Source organism: Phaenicophaeus curvirostris, chromosome 6 (assembly GCF_032191515.1).
Source record: "Phaenicophaeus curvirostris isolate KB17595 chromosome 6, BPBGC_Pcur_1.0, whole genome shotgun sequence".
Lineage (NCBI taxonomy): Eukaryota > Metazoa > Chordata > Aves > Cuculiformes > Cuculidae > Phaenicophaeus > Phaenicophaeus curvirostris.
In genome coordinates, this window is record NC_091397.1 from 15,889,125 (window position 1) to 15,901,502 (window position 12,378).

General features: G+C 37.0%; 1 protein-coding gene across 11 annotated transcripts in view; it reads left to right on the top strand.

The window, feature by feature from the left end:
- Positions 1-10,903, top strand: part of ARHGAP12 (Rho GTPase activating protein 12) — a 73,893-nt gene extending 62,990 nt beyond the window's left edge. For 10 of the 11 annotated variants that reach the window (XM_069859385.1, XM_069859387.1, XM_069859386.1 and 7 more), the window contains 7 exons: positions 166-274; positions 1,297-1,416; positions 4,340-4,438; positions 6,537-6,614; positions 7,478-7,612; positions 7,891-7,993; positions 8,422-10,903. In XM_069859385.1, the coding sequence (XP_069715486.1) occupies positions 166-274; positions 1,297-1,416; positions 4,340-4,438; positions 6,537-6,614; positions 7,478-7,612; positions 7,891-7,993; positions 8,422-8,596 (819 nt within the window). In that variant the 3' untranslated portion in view covers positions 8,597-10,903. The remainder of the gene's footprint in view (positions 1-165; positions 275-1,296; positions 1,417-4,339; positions 4,439-6,536; positions 6,615-7,477; positions 7,613-7,890; positions 7,994-8,421) is intronic. The other variant, XM_069859378.1, reaches the window with a different exon arrangement.
- Positions 10,904-12,378: the final 1,475 nt, after the last annotated feature.

Below are 12,378 nucleotides of genomic sequence, written 5' to 3' on the forward strand. Positions count from 1 at the left end.
AATCTCTGAAGATATTTTTAGTGTCTAGAGTTCAGGAAAGAACCAACAGAATTATTATTATAGGGGGGAAAAAAAATTACACTATAGAACTGTCTACAGGAAAAAGTGTTTGCTAAGGCTCTACGGATGGGTAAAATGACCACTGTACCTTCTTAAATCTAATAGGTAGTAGAGTCTGATGAAGCATTAGAAGATGACATACCAGATTCCCCTGGGGTGGAAAAACAAGACAAAGAAAAAGAGAAAGAGAGTAAAGACTCTAAGAAGCTTCGTTGTGAGTTGAAAATTTTCTACAAATTTTATCAATGCCAATTTTTATTTTTGCATTTTCAGTATCATGTGTAAATAGAGAAGAATTCACAAGGACAGCTAGAAATTAAACTATTCAAGTTTGGAAACATGCTTTGATGTAGCTTATTCTACATCTTTATGCTATTTAGTAGATTGTCTTCCATATTTATTACTCATACTTTGAAAAAAAAAATTACCAAGTGTCTTCAGCTCCTGCTGTGTGACTTGAGACAAATAGGAGAAAATAAGCTGCAGTGAAATGGATTATTTTCAAGGTATTGTGAAATGCACTGAAGTAATTAGTCTTCTTTTCTCTGACTTTTATAAATTGTTTTGGATAAGTATTCTTTTGTCCTTTCACATGTTCAGAACTGATTAGAATTGTTTTCCTTGGGTTTTGTCTGTGGTACAGCATCTGTAAATATTTACTGTATTAACTTAAACTGCAGTTTTGCTAAGTTGCTAATGATGCTATGTTAGCTCATTTAGAGAAACTAAACCGTTTCTAATTACACCTTTGGATTTTTAGAGCTAAATTTCATTTAGCCACAGAAATTTCTTCCTGTGCACAGAAATATATTAATCCTGCAGTCTAGTTTGTGTCTTCTACTCCTGGGCCTTATACGGAATTTTCAGGTACTTATTTTTTTTCAAAATAGTCAACTTAATGAAAAGTGGGACCGATTTTGAAACATAGCTGTATTTTTTAAAATTCCACATCAATTTGATATGTAAGTTTCCATTCAGTTAGTTTCACAGGCAACATTTTGTTTTACAAGTTTTCTGTGACAGGGTTGTTTCATGGTGGTTTGTAACTTGGATGCTATTTACAAGGAGTCCAAGTTAAGGAAAGGAAAGTTAAGGAAAATAATGTGGATGCATTGCAAATTTGAATGGGTTTTTAATGTTGTTTTGAGCTTTACTCTTTTTAAATGTTGGTTCCTTGCCAGATAAATGCACTGTTGGTTCTGTGGATATACACATTAAATGCATTTCTCTTTTCAGCAGTGAAAGCTGCTAGCAATACAGATTCTGCAGATCAGAAAAAGACCAAAACAAAACTCAAGAAGTTTCTTACACGACGCCCTACATTACAAGCTGTCCGTGAGAAGGGCTACATTAAGGGTAAATGAACCTTTTTAACAAAGGAGATAATTTCAAAAGCTTAAGTTAGTAGTTCATGTGTAAATTTGAGTTAAAATTGTCTAGTTTTAGAGTAAACCATGTGTATATAGCTGTTTTGTTTTAAGAAAGGTCTTGGATGTATAGTGGAAATGGTGATTGATTGTCACTCTTCTGAGCACTGCTACTAGCCCCTAAACTTTATGGGGTCCTCCTCTGCAGCTCATTACTGGAAACTGCAGTGAGAACTGAGAAGTCAGGAGCCTGTTTGGACTTGGAATGCTTCTTAGCTAGAGAATCCATCTGGTCTGCTTTCCTGAGCATCAGATTGCTGATAATCACTTGTTACGTACAAGGAAAGAAAAGTCCTTTGGGTACAGAGCTGAATGTCTGTAGCACATGCACATATGTTTCACAAGGGTGTTTTAGTCTGAGTGGACCCAGACAATCACATGCCATCTCACAAGAAAAGAAATATTTAGGCAAACCAGGATGAGGCTACAGGAATCTTAACTTAAACATGATTTTTTGCTAACCTTCTTTGAATGTATACATTGTTTCAGTTGTTTCACAAATAATTAATCTTACAGGTATTCTTGAATTAAACTTATGAATGAATTGATAATTTATGATATACTTCTATTTGTCACACTTGTAGAAACTTTGAGCGTACAGTATTTGCACAAGTCTAAGTTAATGTGTTTGTATAAATGATTGACTTGGTACTCACTGTAACTTTATTTATTTATTTATTTATTTGTATGCTTTAGCAGGACTTGTAGGTGGTACTGTACTAGGGTCAAAATAGTGTATGGGTAGGCAAATATCAGACCAAATCCTATTGTGATTTGCCTAACTACATACTTTTAACAGGTGTGCTTCTGTTGCATGTGGCATTTGTTTGATATATTTGTGTATCTGCAAATATAATTTAACTGTGAACGATGACATTTTTTTGGGGGATATGGAGGCATTATTCCCAGACTTTGATGTTTTGCTCTGCTTTACAGCTTAGTATTCATGTCATGGCTCAATGACGTAACTTGACATTAGCAACATTGAACGCTAAGCCAAGTTTAATTTGTACACATGCATATTGATGATTGGATTTTTTAATAAAGATGTTAAGGAATGAAGAGTTTGTTTTTTATTTAAAAGCATGATGTAAATTTAAGAAGTTGGATCTACACTGTACAGTTTTGCATTTACTGTATGAATGAAAAATACAAGAGTCTATTTAAAAACCCAGTGTACTTTTGTGGCTGCTATAGAAGAAGCTTAGTAAATGGAAAATTTGACAAATGCAGTATAAGCAGAAAAAATAATGAAAAGTTCTAGGAAAAAAACAAACCCAACACTTGAAACAGCGTGCACTACCCAGACAAGTAACTGTGCTAAAGTTTTGTTACATGTAAAAACAAAACTACAACAGTTACTTTAAGATAGGAGGAAAACATTTTTCCTGTGTTATGTGGAATTGATTAAAGTTAACAGCAATTGTAGAAAATTGGTTTGTTACATACTAGTATTTTCTTGTGCTACCTAATCTGCTTTGCTTTACCTGCCACAGCTGCATGCTAGCTTGGTTTTCTTGCAGTGTAGGTTATTTCAGTCCCTTGCTACTGATTCTGCTTATACAACTGGCTGCGTGAGTAGCAGCAGCAGGACTGAGGTATTTTGGGGCACCAGCTTTATAAGCATACAACTAATAATAACTTTGTGTGCCAGTTTTCATACTGTATAATTGGTTTGGTGTGGTGTTTGGATGTCCCAAAGTGCTAGTCACATGCAAGTGTTGTTAGTGAATCTGGTTTAATTACTAAAAATGAAATATGGACTAGATGCTATGCATGACGCAAATGCAAGAGCAGTTTTCTCTTGCATAAGCTCTGAAGTAAGATCTACTAGGTACTGTGAAGACAACCACTTGCTGTATTTAACAGATTAAAAAAAAAACAAACAACAAACCCAGCAACTTTTTCTATTTCAGTCTCATGCATCTGAACGGGGGTGGTCATCTATTATTTGAGCATCTTTGAAAACCATAGAAATTAGTCTGACAGCAATTTTGGTGATAATAAAATCTGAACAAGAGGAGTTAACATGCTGCAGAAATACACTAAGACATTACAAGAATCTGTTCTCTGCGCAAGCTGATTTTCATTTTTGCTCCAGTTTGATAGAAGCCCCCTCTCCTTCCTCTGATCATGTAGTTTTGAATAGAAAAACTCAAAATAACCTTTTGCCCATAAATATCTGTATTTAGATTCCATTCCTGCAGCCAGGTTGCCTGTGCATAGCCATGCTTGCGTCCATTCAGGGCTCTGTGATATAAAGGTCTGCCACTTACAAATCCATGCCAGAGCTTAAAACTCTTAGAAATTAAAGACTCTACATTAAAGTAAATTCATATGTAATGCTGAGTTAAACAGTAGGTGCAGTGAAAGATGAAATTCTACAGGGTTTCCCCCCAAGCAATGCCAAAAGCTTTCCCTTTAATCAAAGTTTATTATCTCTTCAGATTTTGAACAAAGATTACAGTAAATGTATTTTGAACTCAGAACAGGAGCAGAGTGTAACAGGACATTTGAATCCATTAAATTTCTCATTACAGTAATGACTATGTGACTTGTACAAGTATCTCCTGATGGATGAAAATAATTTCAGTAGCAAAAGTTCCTTACTCAGAGACTCACGCTTGGGCAGCTGCTGACACTCTTTCTTACTGGGAGCTTTTTCTTACTGCGAGCTTTTGCTTACTGGGTGCTGCTGAGAGCTTTTTTAAAAAAGTTCTCTGTTTTCATTCTAATACTGTGACAACTGTACCCAGTAGTCTTTGCCCTTTGTAGAGGTTTGTTTTAACCTGAACTAGTTCTGTCACTTGAGTCCTGTTCCACTGTAAATCAGTCTCTTTACTTGGTTCCAGATCAAGTGTTTGGTTCCAATCTCACCAGCTTGTGTCAAAGAGAAAACAGCACGGTGCCAAAGTTCGTGAAGCTGTGCATTGAGCATGTTGAGGAACATGGTATGGTTAAAGTTTTTTGTTTCTGAATCTCTCTTCTTCACCACACTATCTAATTTTGAACTTCTTGATCCTTAAAATGCTGTAGATTTATTTGGGGACAATAATCTGAAACTTGTATCTGTAGCTTTCAATGGGTTTTCAAGAGCGGGAAGGTAGGTGGGATCCAAAAGGGGGAGAGGGAAGGAAGTCGCATATCTGAGAAATTTATATGCTTCGGTATCTTTCAGGCTGAGAGGAAGGCAGGGCGGCCTTCTGGCAGCAAGGCTTTAAGAAAAGAAGTATTGCAAGTGATAGAAGAGCTCAGCACAAATGAAAAGAGAAAGAACCTGCCAAAATGTAGCTGTTCATTTTTGGAAGGTTTAAGCATGCTAATAAAATAATTTGTGTTAAAACTTACTTGAAACAAACTTCTAGGAGAATGTGTTATGTTCCTGCTTTGACTGCCAGAAGACAAGCCTGTTGGTTCGATGCTCTTCAGCCAGTTAGACCTGTTGCCGTTTGAATTTTTATGCAATTCTGGAGGTTTATTACTGTGCATATATTGACTCATTTTTGTTTGCTGCTACCTTATAACTATGAAAATGCTGTGTTTGAAAGCTACATGTGATGTTCTCTGTTGTCTGATGTAAAGAATATCTTCACATTTTCATTGAAAATGAAAATGGTTGTGACTCCTGACTTGGGTGTAGTCTGTGTTGCGTGTTTCTTGCTGTTGTCATTTTCCTGTCTCTTGGAAAAGATGACTGAGAGGGGTTATGGAATCTTCATAATTGTCATTCAAATACATGCTATACCAGTCTGTTAATTCATTATTAACAGAACATTCTCTTGAGAGTAAGTGTTACAGGGGGATGCTGCATGTTAAATTTAAGTGACTTTCCATGGGAACTTCATTTAGGATTTTGTTGCAGTCTGTAATCAGTCTTCTTTCTCTGTGCTGGCCTAGGAAGGCAAAAAAGTAACTGCTTCCATCTTTTTACTCCAGTTCAACAAACTGCCACTTTGCTTATAACAGCAGGCTATTCCATCTGCAGTTTGTGAGAAAGGGGTTGCTTTGTTCTTTTTTTTTTATTATTATTATTATTTTTTTTTTTGAAGACAGGATTGCAGTGAAGATAGTGTTGAAATTTTCTTTTTTTAAATACCTGGGGGAGAAGCAGCTGACATAAATGAACAGCTTTCCCTGCTCTATCCCCCCACTTCTCCAACTCCTCTTCCTACTGGCAATACACTTCAAATCAGTTCTTTCTGTAGAGGAATGACTAGTGGATTATGGGGAAAAGGGAAACTTCAGATGGTGCTGGTAACCGTGCTGTGTTGCATCAGACAAATCCTTGAGGAGCTGCAGGGACCTGACAGGTATTCTGGCAAGCTCACCCTTCTCAGTGGTACTGATTCACATGCTACAATCAATTGGCAATTTGTTTAAATTCTTTACCTCCTAATCACTCTGAGTAACTGCAGTAGCAACCACAGAGACAGTTTGCTGCTTTTCTGGCTGAGTGTGCAATACTGTAAAGGCAAGGGCTACCCATTTTAGTTTTGTAGGCTGCTGGGTAGTGATGAGTGTGCATGCACATCATTCCTTCTCCATGCAGACTTGGTCACTTGACAACTTTGAGGTGCTCTCTGTGCATGACTTGATGTGATATTTCTTAACCATGCATTAAAAGATTGAACATTCACGAAATACCTGGCTTTTGCATGTTGGACTGCTATATACCCCCTGCCCACCCACCAAGAGCATCTTAAACAAGACACCTAGTCTCATTGGGGAAACTTGAAGCTGTTGCCTCTTCCCTGCTTTTCTGCTGTTTAGGAAGTTGGGAAGTTTTAGAGATTATCTTGAGCTTGATGCTACCAAACCTATGACAGCAAACTAAACCTCCAGTGAAATTCCCTGCCCATCAGAAAAGCTAGTTCTAATTTCCTTTTGTGGTGGTGGTGTTGAGTCAAGTGTTCTTTATTACAAGGTGGGTTTGTTTCTTTTTCTTTTTTTTTTAAATTTTGCTGAGTAGACCTACATCTTTGTAGCAGCCCTGATTGCTGAATTCATGCATGTGTAAGGTATTAAAATGGATTTATCTCTTTGTTTTAGGGTTAGATGTTGATGGCATATACAGAGTTAGTGGCAATCTTGCAGTGATACAGAAGCTAAGATTTGCAGTCAATCACGGTAAGCTTTCTTCAACTATATTACAATTGTGTATATTTTCAGATTGTTGCAGTTCATGGAAAGCTCAAGACCAAAATTCTTAATGTATAAATGCATTCTTTCAAGAGAAATGATTGTCTTCTTCAAAGTAAAAATACTTCAAAATTGCAGAATTCAGCGTGTAATATACATAATTAGAAAAACGTAGCATCCGGGAGGTTTGGTCTTACGTGGAGCACAGAGGCATTGCTAGAACTCAATTAGAAAGAGAGGTGGTAATGGAATTGGGGGAGGGAATTATTTCAAACAAAATAGCTTCATACCTTATAGAAAAACAGTAAGCATATTAAGATTCCACTAGGTCTAGCGCTGTAAGTTCATGCTTTTTAGCGAGACTGGTGGCTGCCTTTTAATATGGGGGTGCTTAGCTCCTCTTTGCTGTACTCTGTGTATAAAATCCTTTAATGTGGCTACATCTTAGTGCTTTGTTCAGTGGGAATCAATAGGTAGCAGGCAGCTAGGAAGAGGACAGTAGCCCTTCTTCAGTCTGACCTCTCATTTCCTTACTGACAAGGTCTAACAACAGTAGGTTTAGTGTTATTCCAGCAGCTTTATTCCTCTCTGGAAAATACTCTTGGTTTAGGGGAGCTGCGTGTAGTACAGTAGGCTGAGTTTGGCCCTTTCTGTCTGTAGTGGTTGATATTTTCTGTATCCTCTTAGAACGCTGCAGCTCTGTATGCCTGTGGAGAATGGGGCTGGAGTGAGAGTATTTACTGCTTTAAAAGCAAGAGCTATAGAAAAATAATTGTTTGTTTATTTTTTTTAAAAAAACAACCCTTCTATAGTTAGATTATTAACATCAATTATTCATTTTTCTCTCTCAGATGAGAAACTAGACTTGAATGACAGTAAATGGGAAGATATACATGTCATCACAGGAGCTCTGAAGATGTTTTTCAGAGAATTGCCAGAGCCACTGTTCACTTATAATCACTTCAATGACTTTGTCAATGCAATTAGTAAGTCTGGAAAACATGCGCGTGCTCTTCGTATAAGTTCTGCTCAATATGTACAGTTTAATTGTTTTGAACAGTAGAAAGAAAGTTTGGTTATGAATGCCTGTAAGGCATTCCTGAAATGCCCTGTCGGTCATGCGCGGTCCGGTCAGGAGGTGGCAGTGTTTTATCTTGTATTAGCACTGCACAGTATTTGTGTTTATTCCTCGCCTGTTAAATTTTATGCTAAAGTTTTAAACAAAATTACTGATTTTTTTTTTCTACACTTCATCCTTTTGCAGAACAAGAACCGAGGCAGCGTGTGCATGCTGTTAAAGATTTAATCAAACAGTTGCCAAAACCAAATCAGGACACCATGCAGGTTCTCTTTAGACACCTGAAGAGGTAAGTAGCAGCTAGAAGGGAAGACTTTGTATTGCTGAGCCTCCCATAAAGCTAATAATCCAATTAAATGTACTTGGTGGCTGTCCCCACCACATTTTTCTTGCCTATGTTGGACTGAATGAAAAGAATGTATCAGCCTGAATTTATACAAGCTTATAGAACACCTAACTGACTTTAGACAGTATGCATCATAGTTGTGATGTTTACTGCCAAACCCTTTTGTTCAAGGGATTGTGAAAGGATCAGGAATAGCATTTCAAAACAAAACTTTTCTGTAGAGAGGGAAATCGCAGCAGCTGTATGTCCTAATAATAAGACTACTTATTAAATAAATACTATGTAGTCATTTGCTTTGGACCTTGTCTTTTTCCTGTCATCCTATTACTCTTAACACTGATAAATCTTTCGATATTTTTTTTCTCTTTCAGAGTTGTAGAAAATGGAGAAAAGAACCGAATGACCTATCAAAGTGTAGCAATAGTTTTTGGACCAACCTTATTAAAACCAGAGAAAGAGACTGGTAACATAGCAGTCCACACAGTATACCAGAATCAGATTGTAGAATTAATTCTACTGGAATTGAATTCAGTCTTTGGACGCTGACATTTTTCTTGGAGTAGAAGCTGGAAGTGATGGGTTGGGAACAGTACTCCATCAGAAGGAAAAATCTCTCACTGTACATGATGTATTATGTTTGTGGACCAAACAGCAAGTTGTTGGTTTTTTTTTTGCACTTTTGGGGAGGGGAGAAACAGGAGAAATGTTCAACCACTTTAATGCAAATTAAAGACAACACTTTCCTTGAAAAGTTCAATGTAAAAAGTGAATTGAAAAGTTTATAGTTCGCCTTTTTTAAAGTAGCATTGGAAAAATGTAGTTCATACACTGGATTTCTTGAAGAGTAAAGCTGTTAATCTCAAACTGGATAATCTGGAATTTAATCTTAAAATTTTTCCACTTGATAGGGAAAACTCCTACCAACTGGGGTGGAAAATTTCAGTCGAATTACATCTTAAGCTTGTGTATTACAACCTACTCAGATCTGTATGACGCTTTTCCAAGGCGTTTCTGCATGCAGTGTCTGTCTTAAACTTGTCCTAACAGTTTGGTTTAGTTATTCAAATCTAATTCCTTACTTGATACTGCTGTCCTTTTTCCTTATCACTCTCCCCACCGGATTTTTTTTTTTGCTTTTTCAATTCTTTTTTCTTTTCTTTTCCCCCAGCAACCTTACTGGAACTTCTTAGTTGCTTTATGGAACAGAGCACTGTTTCAAACACCGAAATCGTGAGAATATCCAGCAAAGGATATTTGTCTTGTGGCATAATAGAAGTCATATTTAATAAACACGTTCATTTTTTTTTCAGGGTATTTCCCGAGCTAAGTTTTGTGTTATACTGGTTTAAAGCTAAAATTTAAGTAAATACCAACTGTAACACTGTATTGAGTTCTTGGTATAATGCTGTGGTAGTGGAAGTTTGATGTAAATACAGGCTGTCCTTTTGATTCTTGTATATAATTCAGTTCCTGTATAGTTTTAAGTCACACATTTCTAATAATGGGTAGATTAGCTACAGTAGCATAGTATTTCCAGTGGATGTCTGGGTTTCAGCAGGGAAACAGGTTATGGGGAGGGAAGGGGGACCTAACTGTGTGCACTTTTAGATGTTAATTACATTTGCAGGCAAATAACTGTAATGCAAATGGTACTGGAGAAATACTGAGTGTACTTGCTAAATTGTTAATGCACTACAAGAGGAGCCTTTTAGGTTATTTAATATGTACAGGATACATTAGAAAAAATGTATTATGAATTCTAACATCTACAGATAGTGAAACTCATGTTTTGATAGATAGATGTTTGATGGAATCCATGATGCTAAATTTAAGAATTTCTTTTTACATTAATGTAGAATAATTTGTAAAATTGGTTTTGAAAGATTTTGTTACAGGGAGCATGGTCTGCTGAAGATTTTTTTAAATGTATTTTTCTAGACTAACTGCTGTATCTGACATATTTGTTATGTCTAACCTGAATAAAGAAAACCACTAGTTCTTTTGGAGTTTCCATTCCCACTTTGGAGAACATGAATTCCCTTTAAACAATAAGGCCGATGCATCTTACTGCTTAGCATGGATACTACTCGTGGCAAAGAGCTGTCAGGCTGGATTAAAAGATGAATTCTTACCTTATAACCTGACAATTTTAGGAACTTCCAAATCCCTTTCTTTAACACATTAAATTGTAACATAAGGTTCAGAGAGGGTAGAAGTAATTTGTGGTCTTTAAAACATATTCCAGTTTACTTGGAACCTACAGTACAGAGAGTAGATTGATTGAGAAAATAATCGTGTTTGGCTTCTGATCTGTTGTGTACCTTTCACAACACAGTTCTGGCTTACAGCAAAGGGGATGTATGTGCTGAGATGTAATCAGATAAATGGTACAAGAATTTCATGAGCATAGGGCTTGCATGAAAAGTCTTCAGAGATAAAAAGAGAAGACAAGTTACCTTGTGGCTTTCTCGCTGTCTTCTTGTGGTAATGGTGAAGTCTTGTGGTTTGTTGCAAAGCGACCTGGGTGAGAAATGTGATAACTCCATCTCGGTGTTGTGTTGTCGGCCTCCTGGTAGGTTGTCAAACCTGAGCAGTGCAGAGTGGCATCTCTGCCCCAAGCTACTAGAAAATACCAACCAAGTTTGAATGTGTTGCTGTAGATTATTCAAATCCCAACTTCAGCTGTAAAATAAAAATAGAATTCCCACTGCTAAATGAGAGGGCACAGGTCACGTTTTCTGTACAAGTGTTATGTTTTTCAAAGAAAGAATGCCTTTTTAAAATGATTTGATAATGAGGATGTCACTCTCTTCCTTGTATTCCCTGAAAATAAAGCATTTTGTTATTACAATATATAGTATGGTTTTGTGTGGTGAAGTTGTCATGAGTTCTGATGTTCTCATTTTCATTTTGGGGAGGGGAGAGATTATTTTTAATTGAAAGAGGTGTAGCAAAACACTTCAGACATCCAGGAAGAGGAGGCTGCCCAAGCCTTGGGTTTCATCATTTCTTGAAATACCCTGTCCTGTTTCTGTAGTTAGGTTTCTTTAAAAAATCAAAATGAGATTTTTGTACAAACACAGCAGGAGAAAGCTATTTTTATTAGCTGAAACATAATTGAATTTATGTATTCCTCAGTTTGGGCTTTAAATCAGATTTTGTTGTGGTTTAAAACCATTTTAAAGACAGAATATAAACTTTTGCAGCTGCAACCACTCGAAGTTACTGGAGGTCCAATGTTATGTATTGGTGCTGGTTGAAATTTTGTTCCAGCTCTAGAGCTGTGTTCAGCTCTACAGTTCAGCTACGCAGTGTTAGTACCAAGCAACTCTCAAATGTGCTTGATCTATACCAGCTACTTTAATTTCAAGCTGGAGAGAGAAATGGACGCAGAAGAAAAGGCAAATATGTACAGTCATTTAATATAAATTATTTTTTTTAAAAAATCAAAATTGCATGTAAACAAAGCTTCCTGTGTTTAAGTGGATAGGTCACGCTTACAGCCCAGGCCCAGACTCCTCCCCATCTTCATAGAAAGCCATGATCAATTCCCTTTGTACTGAACCCATTATATCCTGGCAAGTGAATCGTCGACTCACAGCATGAGGGAGAAGGGAGTTTCTAGGTAATGCAGTGTCGGTTTATTCCTGTGTGGAGTCCTGAATTTTTGCCCTTCAAGGGAAAGGCTTTATTTAGCCCCGAAGTAATGATATTTTCAGAATCAATTGGTTAATTTATAAGCCATAATGTGAACCAAGCACAGTGGGGCATTCTGCTGGGTGAAGGGGGAGGTACAGCATGTCTAATGAGGCCTTCTGTGAGCGCCAGGGAGAGGAGAGCTCCTCTGAAGAATCTTAATTAGCCTCCACAATTGCAAAGTTTTGTGGGCAAGCAGCTGGTAGGACTGGATCAGACTTTTGTAAAAGTAGCCCTATGTGATTGTGGGACTTAAACGAACATCCTCCCCAGCATTCTTGTAAACACAGCACTTGTAAAACAAGATCACACTGTGTAGCAAGTGGACCTGAAAGACACTTAGAGGCAACTTGGCCTCTTGGTCCTTTTTATTACCTTGAAAATTAAATGGCAGCTCTAATGTTAGAATTTCCTACAACTTCCACAAATGGATTTGAGTTTGTTAAAGTATTTTGCCACTACTGTCTTTCAAAAGATGAAATCTGTGTTACATTCAACACACTCAGAACTGCAAAGTGGAAGATGCAGGGATAGCATCAGGTTTATTTCTCGTAGAACTTAATCTTGCAGTTTGTTGCACTAAGATGTAGTTGGCTAGGGAAAGGGAGAGCATATCCTCAGTGTGAGAACAA